Raw genomic sequence first — 20,073 nt, forward strand, 5'->3', positions numbered from 1 at the left:
ACAAAACAAAAAACATTACAATAAAAAAAGTTGTGAGGAAAATGCACATCAGTTTTGTGGATATTGATTAAGAGGTTTTGTTTTTTACACCACTGACAGTCAAAAGTGAACTGGAGGAATGAACATGATGTCCAGCATTAAAGCAGCTGCTACACTCCTCAGGGCACTTCACACTGGGGCGGGCGGGCACGGACACACAGTTTTATGCGAGTAGCGGCTAATGTAGCCTCTAGTCGAGAGGATGGGTATTCTATGGAGGTCTGTAAGCTCCCTACTTTCTGACCCCACACCCCTAGATTTTCAAACTTCAGACAACTGACACTGACTTAAGTGACATCACTTGAGGCCATTCATCAGATTCCACACAGCTCCCTCTGGAGCTCACAAAAGGCTTTATTCAATGTTTTATCCCCACACATATGCAGTAGTGCTCCACAACACCTTTAACACAGGACACGCCCATAAAGCACACCCACTAAATGACACGCCCCTTGAAAACAGAAAAAGGTTAGGTTATAGACCGAGTAGTGAAGTCGGTGTGTCTTGTAGGAAAGTGCAGATAGACCCTACTCCTTTTAATGAGTACCTCCGACTCACACCAGCTGATCTAAATTGCAGCATCACCATTGGGGCATCACCATTGCATATTAACCACTTTTACCATGGTTCCACAGAAATCGTGTTGTCTGCGGTGGCTTGCAGGACAATGTTGTCTCGTGCAGCTCCAAAGGCACTCATTGTCCCCTGCTTTAGAGGTCCCAGACTGAAAGCTGTCCTGTTGTCTCCTTGTCCCTTTTTAGTGTCCAGATTGAGCCTCTAACGCGCTGACAGAGTCTCCTCGTCGCCACCTGAGCCTTTAACTTGTATCAGAATCAGAACCATGTATTTGCCAGTTATGTTACACATACGAGGAATTTGTCTTGTTCGGGTGGTGCATACATTAGACAAACAACAATCAACACTGTCCTCATGTTGTGTCTGTGCAGGGTCATCAATCGTACAAGCGGAAGCTCAGAAAGGTCACTAGCAAGGGCCTCATCCTGGAGACACGGATATGAGCTTTCTGTCGGGGTTTGTTGAGGAACACAACGCAGACGGTACAGAAAGACATTTCTAGGAAGGTTTGAGAGTTAGAGGGGCAAAGGTTATTAAAAATACAAAACCATGCAAATACAGGCGTCTCCCACAATGTACGGTTCAGTCGCCGTCAACATATGACCAGTACGGAGGTGTGCGGGGAAGAGGGAGGTTTGGTTAGTGGCCACGGGTCAGACCGGCAGGCCTGAAGGAGACTGTACATAATGAACAGGACTTGTTTTTTTGTCCTCAGCCAGTCCTTAAATTACGTAAACCGGCCAACACAGTTCGTACCGGAGAGATGATGATGATGAGCGTCACGGTGCTTTATGGTCATTACACGTATTTACAGGCTGTTGAAGAAGATAAGGGTCTACATTAGTGTGACTCAGGGATACGGCTCATTAAAGGGGACATATCACGTTCATTTTCAGGTTTCCACTAGAACATGTTTACATGCTTTAATATCCCAAAAAAAACACATTATCCTTCTCATAACGTCACTCTTAATATATGCTGGGACCCAGTCTATCCTATCTGGGTCCTCTGACCCAGAGGCTGAGGCCGTGTGCACAAGTCCAATTAACAGAAATTGTGGCGACATGGTAAATGAAAGTCAGTGTTCACCGCCGGTCCAAAGTTGAAATGCTCCGTCTGACATGACAATGTTGAAGCAGCGGCCCACTGTAAAAAGGTGTACTGATGCTGGTGAACTGAGGGGTTGTTGATCACGTCCCGTCCAGTGGCACTGTATTACACATTTCTATCCCGTCTCAAACAGTCTCGTTTCACGAACTTAACGGAGCCGATGGGGATCTTAATGCTACCGTGCCTGTCTGGAACACAGGGTGTCCCTTCATCCTGCGTTTTCCCTGGACTCTCGTGTGATGTCGATGGGTCCTAATACCATGTCCGGCCCTCCATGGGTTCTGCTGTAACGTCCCACTTTGTGCTGCTCAGCCTGACAGAGTCGTGATGGCCGTTGTCCTCTGAGGGTGAAGGGCCTCCGGTGCTCGCGGTGAGGTGAGTCTGTGTTTGTGGGCATGTGGAGAGGAAGGTGTACCGTTTCTTCCGGCTGCAAGTATGTGTGCATGTCCAGGAGTGCGAGTTCAGAGCCATTGGTTCAGCCATTGCAGTATCCAACCGCAGCCATGTTGGTTCCTGCAAAGTCCTGCTCGGTGGACCGCGACGGTGACTCCAATCCATCCGATAGGCGGCTGTTTGGAGTCACGCGGCGATGAAATCGTCTCAGCCCGTTCTTAGTTGGAGAAAAGCGCTGCCACATGTTGCCCTCTCCACAACCGGACCGAACTGCCAATGGCTCTGTCTTTGTGCGTCTCAGTGCTTCTCAGGATCTAGGTTGGGTAGTTTCTCCAGTAAGGCCGTATGGTCCACACCAACGCTGGCCACCAGGCCTCCTTTGTTGAGCGGCCCGCCACTGTAGTCGATGGCCTCTCCCTTTAGTGTCGTCATGTGGCCCCCTACAGTCGTGGAGATGACATGTGCACAGGTTCAGTACACAAATACAATATGGCTTTGTATGTAGGTCTGTCACTAGCTTTACTTTTGTTGGACGATATATATCCTCCCAGAAATAAAATATATTATTGTATTTTTAGCACCATTTCTATGCCACTGATATAATGATAAGTAATAGTAAAATAATGCAAGTGCACCAAATCAAAAGAGCAATTCACTTTTAACTATTCAGAACATTCAGAGACTGGAATATTCAAATATCCTAAATATTTTTTATAAAAACGCACAACCAAATCCATAAATAACTAATAAATAAAAAAATAAAATGAACACAATGTCCAAGTCTTCTATGGTCAGGAACACCTGCTGTTTATTCTGGCATGAGATTGGCAAAAACAATGTCCAAATATCGTGAAAATGATCGACGTGATGTCTAAATATCGTACATATTTATTGAAGCAGGCGTCATGTAATCTACTTTGAAGTGGAATTGATATCCTGCTGCATTTTAGCATCTCTCTACATGTGTGGTGCAAGGTCTATTTCCAGAGGCAACCTAAATGCTGCACCAGCATTTAGCAGAGTGAATACAGATTAAAGGCTCTACTAAGACTGGTGGGTGTCTGCATAAAAAAAAAGTCAGAGCAGTTTGGAAGATATCAGAAGACATTTCAGTGTTCGTGTTCTTCTCACTGGGTTTAAGTCGACGAGGCTCAGTGGGAAAAACAATCAGGATTCACTGACATTCATCAACAGGAGAACTCTAAATAAAATTGAAAATAATTACCCAGTGCATTAAGTAGTGCTGCACCAGCGCAGATGTCCCATTTCTTAATAAAGGTGACATGGATGTAAACGTCTGCCTGGTCCATAGAACCGGTTTCACTCTGAGGCATCGCCACAAGTGACAGGACTTTATACCCTGAGAGAGCGAGAAGAGAGAAACAATGGTCAATGTGATTCTTTATCACGGGTACTGTAATACTAGTAGTATTTTGATATTTGCTCCTACATAGTATTCTGATATCTACTGAGGGAGGCTGCACTCCCTCAGTAGAGGACAAAAAAGGTTTCCCTCCTCACCCAGTGGTGCCGATACATTATATAACATGCAGTGGAAACGCTTTCCCTGGTGCCGTTTGTGGCAACATCTATGCAAGTTTCAACATTTAGCGAGCTAATGAAGATCGAAATGGCAAGTCAGGTGACAAATAATAAAAAATAATAATAATAAAATTGAGTATGGTTTTAAACAGTTAAGCTGTGAAAAGAAGCAATCAAAGTGCTGATTGGCCACATCTCCCTCTGGGTCGTTTCTACTTGATGTTATAGTTGCAGATATGTTCTTGGAGCTCCGTCTGCACATGTGGTAGTAAAAATAAAAAAAGGTGTTGTACATTGTAAGTGTAAAACTATTCTCTTCTCACCTGCTCCACCTGCTTCTATGATCGTTGTTTCGTTTCCAAAAGCATCCTGAACAAAGCCTTTAACTTTTCCGGAGTGGGACCGTGATACAATCGCCTTCGGAGGGCTGACACTGTAGGATGCACGCGGACTCATATTTGACCCCTGACCTACAAACGCCCAGGCTGGGGGGCGACAAAGGGAACGGAACTATTAAAGCTCAAATTTGACAGGTTCCTCCCCTAAATTACATTGAGGCGCCATGCATCACACACACACACACACACTTACTTACCGGTGAAGTCGGTGAAAGGCTGGTGTATGACCCCAATGACTGGTTTACCATCTACGGCCACACACACCATTGTGGTCACATACTTCACCAGATTCTCTATTCAGGGAGAGAGATGAGAGAGATGAGCACAAGCTGCTGGGTCTTTCAAATGTATTTTCACGGCGCTTTGAGTAGGTGAACTGTCCCTTTAAAAAGAGGCCTCTGTTACAAAATGGGGCCATGAATGTAAGAGTCACCTCCATCCATCCATCCATTTTCAACCGCTTATCCGGTGGCAGCAGGCCGACCCAGGCTTCTCTCTCCCCCGCAACACTTTCCAGCTCATTCTGGGTGACCCCGAGGCGTTCCAAGGCCAGCCGGGAGATATAATCCCTCCAGCGTGTCCTTGGTCTTCCCCATGGTCTCCTACCAGTTGGATGTGCCTGGAAAACCTCTAATGGGAGGCGTCCAGGAGGCATCCTGATGCCCGAACCACCTCAGCTGACTCCTTTCGACACGAAGGAGCAGCGGCTCGACTCCAAGCTCCCTCCTGATGTCCGAGCTCCTTACCCTATCTCTAAGGCTGAGTCCGGCCACCCTACGGAGGAAGCTCATTTCGGCCGCTTGTATCCGAGACCTCGTTCTTTCGGTCACGACCCAGAGTTCGTGACCATAGGTGAGGGTTGGAACGTAGACCGACCAGTAAATGGAGAGCTTCGCCTTCCGGCTCAGCTCCCTCTTCACCAAGACAGACCGGTACAGCGTCTGTTTTACTGCTGCAGCTGCACCGATCCGTCTGTCGATCTCCCGCTCCACCTTACCCTCACTCGTGAACAAGACCCCGAGATACTTGAACTCCTTCGCTCTGGGTAGGCAGATTGTCCAGTTTGACCTGGAGAGAGCAATCCACCGGTTTCCGGCAGAGCACCATGGCCTCAGATTTGGAGGTGCCAACTCTCATCCCTGCTGCTTCACACTCGGCTGCAAAACGCCCCAGTGAATGCGTAAGAGTCACCTTTCCATAGATAATGGTAGAATAAAAAATTAACAACCCCACCTGTGTATTCCTGCGTGGCGTCCAGAGGGTCGATCCACACGGTGACGCTCTGGGAGGGGACGTCCTTGCCCCCCTCTATCTTGTCCAGTATGTCGGCGGGAATGTCCCGGCTCCAGGACGCAGCCTTGTCCACCGTGTTGTCGTGCTCCTCGCTGTTCACCTGAACACATGCAGGCACAAGTATGAGTCGTGTGCCTTGGGCGTAGTTTTAAATTATGTTTTTCTAAAAGATCCTCAAGTACAGATATTCTTTACCGCAGTAGGCAGTTAGATGACTGAAAAAAGAAAAAGAAACTCTACAGTGATGGTCGCTCACCGTGACGTCGGGGAAGGTGTTGCTGATGAGGTTAAACATCTTTCTATGAGACTGCAGGTCCCCCATGGTTAGAAGCTCCTCCATTCCCTCCCTCGTCTTGCCCTTCGACTTCTCCTTCAGGCCGTTTTCGTCACGCACCTTCTTCACCTGGGGGAGGGGGAAAAAAAGACATGACTCGCATTGCACACTTTTTAGTTTCAGTAAAGTCTTAAATACTATAAAGTACACTAAATGTGAGCCTGGTCCTACGGGTGATAAAGGGACAGGCTGAAATACATAGTAGACAGGCTACTACTCTGTAAGGTGTGAAACTAAAGCGGTCACACCCTTGGTACTCTTATGACGTTGGGTGAAAAAGTATTCGTGGCTACTGTCAGATAAGTGAGACGAAGTGATAACTGATCTTTGTTAAATGGACGTTTGTCCATTGAGGCGTGTACATGAACATGTTTTGGTTCTTTTACCTCTGTGCCGCCGAGCACTGCGGCCTCCACAGAGACCGCCAGCAGGTCCCTCAGATCCACTGTGCTGCCCTGTCTGCAGAGACCGAGGGACAGAAGGAGAACGTTAGCCTCGACAACAACTTTGACCTTTCCTCACACCGGAACTGTGTCGGCCACAACAGCTCTTGGAAAGTGAATGGGACGAGAAACGTTTTGCACATTGCCCCCTGGCCATGTTCATCAGGTGATGCTGATAGTTTGTGCTCAGTCAGACACAATCAGACAATTGCAGAGACTAATCCCACTTTCCCCACAGAAGATAATGATGGTGATGCTTTCAGGTCAGCAGTCATGGCTGCTCTGATCAGAAAGTAACAGCGACTACACATCTCAAGTCTAGTTAAAGCCTTCTACAGTCAATATAGACAGACACATTAGCGTGTGCACTTCCTGAGAATCAGTCAGCAGCAGGGTCACTTGATTGAACATGGAATATTAATATGATCTGCATATCTGTCATACAAAGAGAGAGAATGCCACGTTACATCATCACCATGTATGGAAACGAGAGAGAGCGGGTCTGACCTGAAAGCGGCCCAGCGGGTGGAGATGGCCCCCGCGTACAGGTGGTAGATGACGCCGACTCCAAGGAGGCAGAACACCGCCACGCCGAGCGGAGACAGCCGGACACCCATCGGAGCCATTGCCTCAGTGAAACACTCCTTTTTTATGGATAATATGACTCACAAAAACAAAACCCGAGAGCTCGGAAGTGCTCGCCAAAACGACGAGAGATACGGCGCTACGCTTCCGTCAGCTGACGTGGCTTCACCGCCGGCAGCTCGCGCGCCCTTCGCACCTGGCGTCCCCGTTTCTGATGAGCGCTTCGACCGTCATGGAGCGAGCGGCCGAAGCCGTCACGGAACCCCGACGCACGGGGTTAATTTCGACTAGCTGGCTGCCCGTTCAGCACCGTCTGTCTGGCGAAGTCTCCCGAATAACCGAGCCGTCCGTACCGACATTCGTCGGGCCGCTTGACTGCGCTCCTTCTTCTTCCCGTTATCGCGCTGACGCGGGCCGGGAGCTCGCTGGGGAGGAGGGCCAAGCGGAACAATCACACCTCTGTTCGGTCATTGCTGCCCTCGGTACGCACACAGCGCAGGCGGGGTCACGGGCTTCTCATCCGGGTTATCGCTGGTGTCGTCATCAGTGTGGGTTTGCTGTTTTTTTTTATCAATTCACAACGGTGTTGTATTCATTAATCTTTATACCTATTTTTTATAACGAATATTTAATTAAGAGCAGAAAAAACTTTTACTTGGGGATAAAAATAGATGTAGCTTGCGTTTTCTAATGTTACTTATTTGTATTATATTTATATATCGATGGTCAAAGTGCAAAACCTCCTATCTGCAAAATGATCCAGGAAGTGTGGGAAGCTCCTATCTGCACGTTGTGTATTTACATTTGTTTGTATTATGTATTTTGTATCCTATCAAATAGCATTATGCTCAAAAAAGTGCATTTTTCAGATTTCAGGTTTTGCTTTTTTGTTGTTGATATATATATATATATATATATATATATATATATATATATATATATATATATATATATATAGAGAGAGAGAGAGAGAGAGAGAGAGAGAGAGAGATTTTGTTTATCTGTATTTATATATAGATAGTTTGATAGATATGGAGATAAAAATGTTTTTGTTCTTCCCTCGTACACCTTTTGTCACCTTGGTCAGAGTTATATACAATAGAAACAGTAAATATTGACAATGAGGGATGCATGACAGCACTCCTCCAGGAGCAAATCCTCCCCTTCATGAACGTCCTGCAGTGTGAACAGGAGGCGTGCATCGGTAAACTAACTGTGTGTTTATTGTGGCTCTACTCTCAGATCCGGTTCAGCCTCTCTGTGCCGTCAGAGATATGAACCACTTATTATCCACTTGTTAGTTGTTGCAGTTTTTATGCACCTTTTTGTCTGTGCGTATTTCGACCTGACTTTATTCACATTGATGCCCTAAATTGAATTATTGTTTTGTATTTTGTGTTTTTTTTAGCTGCTGTTGGACAATAAAGGGATGAACCAGACTGAACTGAACACAGAGTATATTTGCATCTGCAAAATATGACCTTTAGAATGAACCACTCCTCACCTGGACTACAGTTCCATCCTGATAAACCCAGGCATGTCACAGGTAAGCAAAACAGCCCACAGACAGTTGAATGATTCTTCTGCTGTATGACTATATTAGTACAATAAGCAAGGTGTCCGATTATAATCCAGTCATAACTTGAGTGGAGTTTTGTTGTATAAACTCACCTCTTTCCAACACCACACCCAGTAAAACTGTGATCAATGAGGGTTCGTGACCTCATATTTATGTGGGGAAGATAACGTCATGTGTTGCTGCTTCAAGTTGAGATGATTGGTTGCAGAGTTTGGTCCAATCCCAATGTCCCCCATCAGGCTTCAAACCCTGAACCCTCAGGGATTTACTGACTATTAAACTACTGTTCAATGGTCCCTGATTTGAACGTTTTCCAGGCTCTTTCCTCACGAGATGAGATGTCATTTCAAATAATCTTTTTACTAATTTTGGGGAAAATTTAATATTTGATGAATAAATACATACTTCTCTGATTTCATATGTTTTTATCTTTAATCCTTAATGTTGTTGCGTAAATGTAATTTGCCAGGCTGAACACACGTGCCGTCCTTTTTTATGTCCCCATACTTCCATTGGTAACTTTGCGTTTAGTCACACTGCTATGAATTGTGGGTAATTCCCTTGGGAAAAGTCTGCATCTAATGCTGACTTAAGGAAAGAGTTCATAAAGGGCTCAAAACTTCTGCCAAAGAGCCCTGAAACACCTCAATGATTTGACAGTGGGAAAGAACTAAACCCTCACGGACTGAGGGAGCCTCAAAGTCTGAGTCCGTGAGATTGAAACTTTCAGTCATGTTTATTATTTATTTATTCATTAGGACATCAAAATGACAAAGGGGATTGTTTGTTAACACCAACACCTGAATTCCCTTTAGCACACTTGTAACACACATTTATACATCGCAGGGCTCGACAGTAAGGGTTCTCGTTCAATCTCTGACATACTTATCACTGTTGCATTATTTTAAGACGCTTAAACTAGAGTGATTATCCTTAATGAAATGCATATGTTAAAAATATATATATATATATATATATATATATATATATATATATATATATATATATATATATATATATATATATATATATACACACACACACACACACACACACACGTGTATATAAATATACATGTCCCCCCCTTCATTATTGAATCTGGCACTGTTTTCTCTCATGGTGTACAGGAAACTAATTCCACTGGCCCGTCCGGTGAAATGAACATTCTGGTCTGTATGTATATTTGCTCATTAACTCGTCAATCAGGATGACTCAAACCATGTTTTAAATGAAGTCTTAATTTAATGTAACATTTTGTACCTGCGGCTTCTAAATTGAGCCCACATTCATTTCTCTTTATCTACTGCAAACGTGTATGATATGAAATTATCGGCTCACTTTTTCCAAGTCTGTCTCATAACAATAATCATAAGTACATTGAAATAGTTTTGCTGTTGATGTTAATTGTTCCTCTGGTCCTCAACAGCCACGAAAGGTTTCCTTCTTAAAGTGATTTCAGTAGAAGTGATGGTGCTTGTTCCAAATGAGTATCTTCAGAAGTCCTCATGTTTTATGTTCACACAACTCAGCAAGGGAACACCATTTGGCAAAACATAAAAGAGGGAACTGTGTGATAAAAAGACGAACTTTGGAAGACACCCACAACAGCTGAAGCCTCATATTCGCATCAGCTGAAACTTAAAATGCTTAAAAAACGAGGGCTGTGGTTGTTACAGTGACAGGTTTCTCCAGATGTTTATTCTTATCAAGGTGAAACATGGTCTGGAACAACATCTTTGGGACACAAACCAATACAAAAGAAGCAGCTCTTTACAGTCAGTAGAGCTAGAAGTGCTTAAATTGCGGAAATTGTTCAAATACAACTTTCTATTATTAAAGATTGTATGAGGCATTGGTCTGAGCACCACAACAGCGGTTCAGTATCTATAAAGCAACATGTCAGTCTGCCCTTATGATTTGTTAGATCTCAGTGAGACTTGAAAAATATTCTTCTTTGTTCAACCAGTTTATGTTTCAGATTTCCATAATGTCTGCTGGTCCCTTATTTCTCTTCCATTTGAAAGTGACAGTACCGAGATGCAGCCACAGCGTCGGCCGGCTGGCAGAGGTCTTCACAGCAGATTGTCTGCTCGTCTCCTTGTCCTCCCTAACCTCTGCTACCTGATGAGGCATCACTCCTTAACGCTTCCTTCTTTACCTCCTCACTCTGTCGGCCACTTGACAGAGATGTGGTAAGACTTCAGCTCCTCCTCAGACACAAAGTCGGGGGCGCAGCTCATGAGGTCGTGACCCCGGAACGACTTGGGGAAGGCGATGACGTCCCGGATGCTGGGAGCGCCGACCATGATGGAGACCAGCCGGTCCAAACCTAGAAAAGCATGGCAGAGAAATTAAATGACAGGAAAAACAGGAGCCAACTGGCTAAATGTGGTAGCAGTTGTTAAGCTTGTTAGCTGAAGAGAGGCCGGGAGCGTGCGATTGACTTTTGAAGTTTCTATAATTTAATTAAAATGATATCCAATAATTTTTTTTACAAAAAATAATAATAATAATGAATAATAATAATGAAATCCCATTGATAATTCTTTTTTCTCATAATTCAGAACGTTTCCCATATTTAAACCCAAAATGGTCCAAAGTGTACAACTTGTAATGTGGTCCCAGATTTACTGATATTCTTCTTGCTGGTTATGAAGCATCAGTTGAACTGAGAACTACAGCCCAACCGATACCTCACTACCAACATAGTTAGTATGGATAAGGCATATAACAGACGAGCAGATAAGCAATACTAAACTGTGAGTTTAATCAAATCCTACTCTGTGGGAAGAAAGCCAAGGATCAATCCGCGACTGGGAGCCAATACGCCTCCATTCTTGATATTCACCTGAACGGGAAGCAAAATTATCCGGGACTGTACCCTCAAGTGTCTGCTCCTGACTGCAAACTGTTATGTTTGCTAGCCCTGGTGAGCATATGATCCAGGGTATGTTCTGGAGCTAAACCCTTTTTGCTAATGGGAGCATCCTAATAAGAAAAAAAATATAATCAAATGTGTAAAAAAATACACTTTTATATTCCTTTACTTCGCTAAACTAGCTCAGTGATTGCCAAAGCTGGCTGTGGTAAAGTGCAGAGTCAAGCTCACCCAGAGCAATGCCTCCATGTGGCGGAGCTCCGGAGTCCAGAGCCTCCAGCAGGTGAGAAAGAAGACTAGGGTCCTCCTGCAGCAGACACAGGTATCATAAAAAGCAGTTCATTTGTTTATTCATCCTGATTCCAAAACTGTCATACAACTGACCTTGAGGACACTCTTCAGGACGTGAAGCTGCTCTGAGGCCTTGTGGATGCGGATGGAGCCTCCTCCAATCTCACAGCCGTTCAACACCAGGTCATAGTGCTGACCACGTACCTGGAATGCATCACACGTGACGTGTACGATTATATTTCACCGTTCCAAAAATGAGTAGAAAAAGACACTAAGCTCAGTAGTGAGTGTGCGTGACTACCTTCTGTGGCTCTTTGTGGAGTAGCTGCGTGTCTTCGGGCAGTGGGGCAGTGAATGGATGATGGGCCGACTCCAGCTGCTCCGGGTCCCCTTCTTTAGGCAAGAAGAGGGGGAAGTCCAAAACCCACAGGAAGTGGAGGTCTGAGGGGTCGCGGACTGATGCGCTGCGTGACTCCAGGAGTTCCGCACACCGCAGACGGAGATTACCCAGCAAGGGGCGCTGGAGCGGAGCCGGACGGAGAGACAGGAGAAGATGGAATCAGCATGTATTCATGTTATGTTTATTACCCCCCCAACATCAGTGAGTCTCTTACCACAGAGTGGATGGACCCGGCTGCCATCAGCAGCAGGTCTCCTGGTTGGGCTCCGGTCCTCTGCAGCAGCTCGTCTGTGGCCGAGACCGACAGCAGCTTCTTCAGGGAAGACTTCAATGTCCCATCCGCTTTGACCAGCACCACGCTGAGCTCCTTGGGACAAAACATACCCATAGGGAGGAAACGGAGAAAGACACAATGAGAAAATACTGCACCTTTACAGTCAACCTTTGTGACGCTGAAGTTCTGTTTTTGTTTTGATGTATCAGACAGAAGGATGAACAGTGGTTGTGATATTGATATATCTTTGTACATTAGGATGTTTGAATAATGATGTCAGCTCACCGCTGTGGTCCATACTGTAATATCTAAAAAACTAATGGATGGATTACTGTAATATTTTGGACATGCATACATGATTCCCAGATGATAAATCTTAATGACTCTCGTACCACCATGAGGTTAGCATGCGTAGTTTGAAATAAAATGCCTCAATAGCTATTTGATGGATTGCTATGAAATTGCATTGCAGAAAAGTGACCCTGGATCTACGAGATGCCATTTGAGTCTATAATAATTAAATAAATATGTCTGGAAGATAAATACAAAAATAAATAAATGAGGCAAAAAATATGTCAATTACTAACCCTTTAAAAAGACCAAAGTCCCACAACAACACAAACTAACAGTTCAAGGCGGCGGTAAACTCCTGTGTTCTGTGTGGGAAACTCTGAAGAGAGCAGAGAGAACGGCTCCTCGACAGTATCGACTGTCTGACAGCAGGATAAAGGCATGAGAGTATTCTAAATATAGCGTCACTTCAACTGATAGATTTTTTTCAGCAGTACAATAATTTGCTCCCGTGCTGGTACTCCAAACTCCATCTACTGTAGTAATACTCTGGACTTTTTCAAATGTGGTTGTATGAGGTTCTTCTCCACTGTCAAACTATCCCTTTAAGAGGTTTTGCAACTTTGACGGATGCTTGTTTTTAAAGTCACAAATAATCAATATTAGCGAGAAATGCAGATTTGAATCCACTTAAACGTCGTATGCTTCAAAGCTTTTATTTGCCACAGGGCTCTTTTGTACAAAACAAGAAATGTATGTAACATGAAATGGCGATGTCACAAGACAATACAGGGTGAGAAAGTAAGTTGAGAGAAAAAGAGGACAAACAAACCGACCTGGCTGAACTGAGTCTTGGCCGTTTCTTTCAGTTCTTCCAAATCTTTCCCAGCAAACAGTTTCTGTGGTCAAAAACAAGACAGAGAGGATCATTTGAGTCAGATATCAGCAAATCTGTTACATCACAAACATGTTGTATAGGATGAGACATCTTATGGTTCTCATCCAGCATGCTCCGATAGACTTCTTTTTTTAGACAGGAAAACCAGGATTTGGTCTCACCGCTCCATTGGGGACACAGACGGCCTGGACGGAGCCTCCCGGTTGGCTGAGAGCTGATCTGAGGAACTCGATCTCCGTGGATAAGAAAACCTGGCCGAGGTCGATCAGCTGGACGGACAGACAGAATGACAGGGATGCAAACAGCTGGTCCCACCGACATATTCATATTCAGAAGAGCAGGACTTGCCTTTAACAGCCATTATTTATATATTTAGGTCTGATCTTAAAATTCCAACTCTCCACCACTGATGTTAGAACAGTAATTACAGTCATGTAATGGGCTGTATTCTTTTCTCTTGCAGAAGGAGCCGTTCGTCATCTCGCTCAGACATTAAGAAACAAACAAATGAGCTAAAGCAAACCCCTCCAACAGCCCACCTTCATACTGAATCTGGTGTCGGGCTTGTCCACACCGTAGTCCCTCATGGCCTCTTCATACGTCACGGTTTGGAAAGGGACCGTAATGGCACCTTTCTCAGCAGGCCAGGAGTACTGTAAAAGACCCTCCACCAGGGACCGGATGCCTGCCTGATCCACAAAAGACATTTCTATGTCTACCTGGGAGAGACAAGGAGAAACATCGGGTCAGGGACTGTGAAACCAGTCCACTAAGTCCAGGTCAACACCAGGACCGCGAGAAAAGCACACCTGGATAAAAACAACAGGACTGGTCAAACCAAAGTCAGCATCTCGACAAAAGGAACAAGAAACAGTATCTCCCAAAAGGAAGCTTATTTTATTAATGATGTCATATTATGAGACGTCATGTATGCTCATGTATGTGATCTTTTGATATTCTTTCTGAGCTACATTTTGTGCTACTCAATCCAGCACCAGCTAACAAATGTGTAGAACTGTGATGAGGCGATTGTAATATTGAGTAAAACGTCAGGAATTTTTTTTTTTTAGACAGACCAAGTTATCGTATAGCAGTTTTCACCCAGGTGACCCCAGAACGATTTCCAGTATGGGAACAAATACCTAATTTTGTCTAGTCTGGTCTGGTTCAAACTGGAATATTTTAGCTCCAGCACCAGTCACTATCGACATTAGAAAGTGCAGATAAGTCACAAGATAAAACCTGTGAGATAAAACGTTCTGCCTCCACAGTACCTGGGTAAACTCGGGCTGCCGGTCCGGTTTGGAGCCTTCATCCCGGTAGCACCGAGCCATCTGGAAGTACCTGCCACGATACAATGATGAGCAAAGACTTGTTAAACTCTCCTCCCCATACACCAGACACACGACACAACACACAGAGTTGGGCATCAGTCCTCCTACAACGGTGCAAATGTGAGTCGGACCAGCACTGGACAGCCGTTTAGTTTTCCTGTGCTCAGGCCTGCACCCACCTGTCTATACCAGCCACCATTAGAAGCTGTTTAAACTGCTGTGGACTCTGGGGCAGAGAGTAAAACCGGCCCGGCTCTCTGGATGGAACCACAAACTCTTTGGCTCCCTGAAACACAAAATAATGAGTCTGAGGGGAGCACAGGCTGAAGCCTTTCCTACATTTTAGAGAAATTAACTTTCTCTCAAACTGATTATATCTCAGCTTGGAGACACATTCTTAAATTCTTGAATGTTTATTTGTTTAAGAACGGTTAAAGTGACTTTGATCTGTGTCTTTGTAATCGTTACATGATAAAGGATCTTCTTACCCCGGGAGTTCTTTTAAACAAGGTAGGAGTTTCCACGTCCACAAAACCTTCAAACGACAAAAAAAATAGACATGTTTCAGCAGTGAGGACCTATACTCTAGTATTTGCTATCTACTATTATGTCATGTATGTGTAGTGTTTGCAAGTCAGAAAAGAAACTATTCTACCAATCCATTTTCTAAATCTGATCTTAATTGTTTTCTTTCCTGCGTTTATGACTTTAGAGCGAGGTGAAACAAAAAGGTTTTGTCAAGATAATCTTTCTAAATTCCTAGTCGGTTTTTCTTCCATCAGTGAAACGGGTAGAAAAAAACAAAGTTTTGCCAGGATTTGCAAGTGTTTGTTGTTGTAATGCTCATGGTGTCCACAAGAGGCTAAAGTGCACCACTACACTTTGTTCTAAAAAGGACTACAGCGTTCATGTTTTCCCTCGAGGCAGATGGGTGCTGTTAAAATACATTTCTAGCCAAAAGAAAGACATGACAGGAACGTTACATAACTTTCTCACTAGCATTATCTGTAGCTTGTGTTTAAAGTGCATGGAGACGTTAAAACTCACCTGGGAGAAAACATGGAGGCTTTTAGTGTTATTTAGAACATAGGTAGTGGTGCAAACAAAACAACTCAGAGTGAGCCACATCTGGATGGGCCACCTGCCAAAATGTTTCTCGGCCTGGAAAAAAAATAGGTGCTCCCTCTCTCCTCACCGTGCTCATTACAGAGGTATTCCCTCATCTTCATCACCAGCTGTGACCTCAGTCTGAGGTTCTTCTGCATCTGAGAGGACCTCAGGTCCAGGTAGCGATACTGCATCCGCAAAGACTCAGATTTCTGTACGATCACAAAACAGAAATACAATCATTCACGATTAACAACGATAATAAGTCACAACACTTGCTTAAACATTTGCACAATTGTCGACTTACTTTGACAAAGTCTTTGATCTCAAAAGGCAACTTCCGGCACACGTTAAAAACCTCCACGACCTCAGCCAGGATTTCTATTTCTCCCGTTGGCATCCCCTGTTGGTGAAGAGCTGCAGAATGAGAGGAAGGAGCACTCTGGACCAGAAACCACTACTTCACGTGTTTGCTCTGCCAACCACCAAAGTGCAGGACTGCTCTTTAAAAATACCCTAAAACTCAGCTGACTACAGCGATTCTATGTAATCTATGATGTGGTTTAAGAGGCTTCTTGTTCCTGTGCACCTCTGTGTGGCCCAATGGTTTGGCTTCAGACAATAACACAAAGAAATAACGTGAAATACGATACACATCATCATGTGTATCTCACTCATGTATATCATTTCACAATTAAGTTAAAACACGTGTTAGAAATATAATATACAGTAAAAATAATAAAACTACAAAAATAGAGCCAGAATAAAAAGATGGGTTTTAGTTTACGTTGCATAGTCTGGTGCATGATCATGTAGCGCCTTATACACTAAGCAAACAGTTTGAAATTAATACAAAGAGGAAGGTGAGCCGTGCAAAGGCTTTAAAATATGATCTCAGTCAGCACTACTACCACAGAATTTTGAATTAACTGGAGCTGATTTATTTTATTCCTCAGCGGTCCAGAAAAGGTCAAAACTGCTCATTATAGAAGTGTCAGACTCTCAGAGCGAGGAATGCCAAAAACTAAATACTGAAAAGAATCCGTCTCACCCCTCTTCATAAAGTTTTTGACATTTCCATGTTGCTCTCTGCTGAACAACATTAAAGAACCAATTCATTCAGTTATCAAAGACAAAAAGCTCAATAATTCTGATGTAACTTCTCATTTCATTATGGCAGAGAAATGCATATCTAAAAGGGAATGACATAATGTGTATTTCACTTCCTTTCTTTGACTGTTTTTTTGTTAATTCGGCATTTAAACCATTTAATTGGCAAATTATTAGTTCAAATTGATGCTGTTGAATGTCCTCATGAATAAGGGGACCTGCTTTTGACAGCCAGTTGTGATTTTAATGACACACACACACACACACACACACACACACACACACACACACACACACACACACACACACACACACACACACACACCTTGTTCTCCTGCCCCACTGGGCGTCTTCTGACTGTTCCCGTAACCTTGATGACCGACTCGGCTGTGAGATCGCACAGCGCTGCTTTCAAATGGCTCGCAGACTTCAAACCACAGGGGAAAAACAGAAATTTAAACACAAGTGAAACAACTTCTCGAGTTGACCGTCCACCTAAACCAAAGGAGAGCTTCGTTGTCTGTGTATTGTTGTTGTCCTTACTTCTTCCTGAGGGATCAGAACTTGGGCCAAGCCGCTGAAATCTCTCAGGATGACAAACAGGTCCTGCCTGTTGGAGGCGGACACATGGTTAAAATACTTGTTTGTGCGAGACCAAGGGTGCCAAACACCCAAACCTGCAACTGACTAAGTTGTAACATAAATGTAATTGCACGTTTCCTCTTCATCAAAGATAGAATTGTTCAGACGGTCACAGGAAGTGTAGGATAAAAATGTAGCAGTGACATACACTGTGTGTCCCAAACAGCAGCGCGTGTCAGCCTCTAATCCAGACTGAAATATGCCATGCACGACGTACAGACATGCATGGCCCGCATAGGATGAACCCTACTGACTTTTGGGATCCTCTGCAGGTAAACCGTGAGCTCTCGGCAGCGGCAGTGACAGAATAATACCTGAGGTATTGGACCCAGCCACACAGAGTGACCGTCTCTCCCACATGACCCAATCTCAGCTCTCCACAGGTGTGACTCCTGAACGACAGACTGTTGGGACCTGGAGGAGGAACACAGTGAAGGTTGTGGCTGCACCATAACTGGAATTGTTGTCATATGATGTCATCGTCTACACATTTCCATCGACAAATCAATGACTCCAAGCAAGCCATAGCTACAAAATGACGCAATTTGTTGCTTTCAACATAAGTTTGATTAGTTAATGTGATTTTAATTAATTTGTTATACCTCTGAGCATATACATATTATTATGAATGCATATTGTGATAATGGGCGGTCCAGGTGTACCCTATGCTTAAGGAGACAGGAAAGGAGGTTAGCATTTAGATAATTCCACCATCTCTTACAAAGCCTTCCTTTAGATACATCAGCGTCCTTTGAATTAGTTAAGGAACCATGACAAGCAAAAAAAAAGAGGCACCAACCTATTGTTGATGTTATTAGCATCACCTGTGCTTTTCCTGCCCCTTCCTGGCAAGCATTTACTAATTGAATACAAACTGAGACCGTTTGTGTATTTAGTATGAATGCACCGCTGGAGTAAAGCTCGAACAAGTGATCAATCATGCTTTGCTATGAGTTTTGGGACCAACTAAACAACACTCGTCATTATTGTACTCGTGCACATCCTGGACCCTGATGGGAGCCACTGTCCGCAGCAGCCGGTGTGAGCTACAGAATTGTGAGCTACGGTGTGAGCTACAGCCGGTAGCTGGTGACCTAATACGTCTCTTCGCCGTACCTGCGGTGGGGGTCCTTGACTCGCAGACCGGATATGAGCAGCTCAGGTGTCTGAGTTGAGGTCTGCACGGTGGGCGTCCTTGACGTGAGGTCGAGGCTGAGCCCTGGGACCAACCCGTGTTTGCTCGGAGTCCACCGAGCACCCTCCGCAGCACAACCCTGCTTTTTGTCGCCATGTTGCTCTATGGGCACAGCGCGAGGCGTTTGAAGCAGTCAGAGGCGTCGGGCCGTCCGGGCAGCGCGTGTCCTGCGAGCTGCAAACGGGCGCGTGTCTCATGTACTGACACTGTTATTCAACACGAGGGCGCTCACACGCAGAACCGGACTTCACTGACCGACTTTCTGGTTCCACATCCTTCGCGGCTCTCTGCGCATGTGGATGGGCTTTTCTGTTGCGTTACAAGTTGGCTCAAGTCGATCCACACGGATTGGGAGTCGATGATATGCCAACGGATGTGACGTCGTGATAGAGGCCTAGACCAAATCAGTCTATCTGCAACATAATCGATTTTGAATCGGCTATCAACTGGGCGACCTCGTCTAGACATGTTTTATATTAGGCTCGTTCGAGAGGAGCCAGTTCTGCGCAGAATCGATCTGCGCGCAATGCATGCCAGTTAGATTTGTGTCCGACTTGGTCCCGACTTCTCTGACGTCATGCACACGTGGTCAACGATACTCTCACGAGACCAAGCCTTCAGATTTCAGAGTCAGGTGCCGCAGTTGCTCTCCAACTACTGCTTGGCCCAGTGCATGATGGGAAACGCCTGGCTCTCGCCACATCAGAGCGCTGATTGGCTCTTAGATCTGACAGCAAACACCAGGTGTTGGAGAAAATCCTTATTTTATGTGTAGTTGTAATACTTAACGCTGGATTGTTGACTGTTCGTCTCATGTTTAATCTTAAAACATATCTTGTGTGGTTGATAATACAAAATCGTATTTATATAACACACATCTAAATGAGTAGTAATGTATTTCACAGGCAGACATAAAAAGAGCAAAGGATGCAGCTACACATACATTTCACAGAAGTTTTATGGGATCATATAAATTACATCGTTTCCAGTCTTACAACCCCTAAAAAACATATATTTTTATTTAGAGAAAGCAGTAAAGATAAGAAGAACTGTTTAATTTGATTGACTGGTCTAAATACTTTATTTCCGGATGCGACGATATATTTGTTGTTACACTTTACACTGCAAACTATTCATTGATTGACAGTTCTCTGCTGAGGTCCATTATCACGTTTTGGCTCAAGTGTGTTTAAATGAAGAAATACGTTTTGTTTTCATGTATTAAAAAAAGCTACTTTACTCCTCAAGAAGAGTAAGTATCCCTCAGCATGAGAAACACTGCTGTAAATGTTTTCTGTGGCGTTTTGTCCGGGCCAGAAGGAGGCGCTGCTGCGCGTATTACCGGATCTGTGAACCCGCAG

At 44.3% G+C, this 20,073-nt stretch overlaps 2 protein-coding genes across 2 annotated transcripts; both read right to left on the bottom strand.

Moving 5' to 3' along the window:
* Positions 1-366: 366 nt before the first annotated feature.
* On the bottom strand, positions 367-6,754 carry bpnt2 (3'(2'), 5'-bisphosphate nucleotidase 2; the record flags this gene model as incomplete). Its single annotated transcript, XM_079214560.1, has 8 exons — positions 367-2,558; positions 3,344-3,478; positions 3,984-4,145; positions 4,256-4,351; positions 5,292-5,451; positions 5,608-5,754; positions 6,072-6,144; positions 6,636-6,754. 8 exons carry the CDS (start codon positions 6,752-6,754, stop codon positions 2,416-2,418), a joined length of 1,035 nt encoding a protein of 344 aa, XP_079070686.1. The 3' UTR covers positions 367-2,415.
* Positions 6,755-9,449: 2,695 nt separating this feature from the next.
* Positions 9,450-18,808, bottom strand: dars2 (aspartyl-tRNA synthetase 2, mitochondrial; the record flags this gene model as incomplete). The annotated part of the gene is made up of 17 exons (XM_079228461.1): positions 9,450-10,621; positions 11,402-11,477; positions 11,555-11,665; positions 11,763-11,981; positions 12,076-12,228; positions 13,263-13,325; positions 13,486-13,593; positions 13,864-14,043; positions 14,599-14,668; positions 14,838-14,944; positions 15,147-15,193; positions 15,854-15,977; positions 16,073-16,168; positions 17,201-17,302; positions 17,419-17,485; positions 17,832-17,931; positions 18,634-18,808. 17 exons carry the CDS (start codon positions 18,806-18,808, stop codon positions 10,455-10,457), a joined length of 1,965 nt encoding a protein of 654 aa, XP_079084587.1. The 3' UTR covers positions 9,450-10,454.
* Positions 18,809-20,073: the final 1,265 nt, after the last annotated feature.

The sequence above is a fragment of the Taurulus bubalis genome (genome assembly GCF_910589615.1).
Source record: "Taurulus bubalis genome assembly, chromosome: 1".
NCBI classification, from domain to species: Eukaryota; Metazoa; Chordata; class Actinopteri; order Perciformes; family Cottidae; genus Taurulus; species Taurulus bubalis.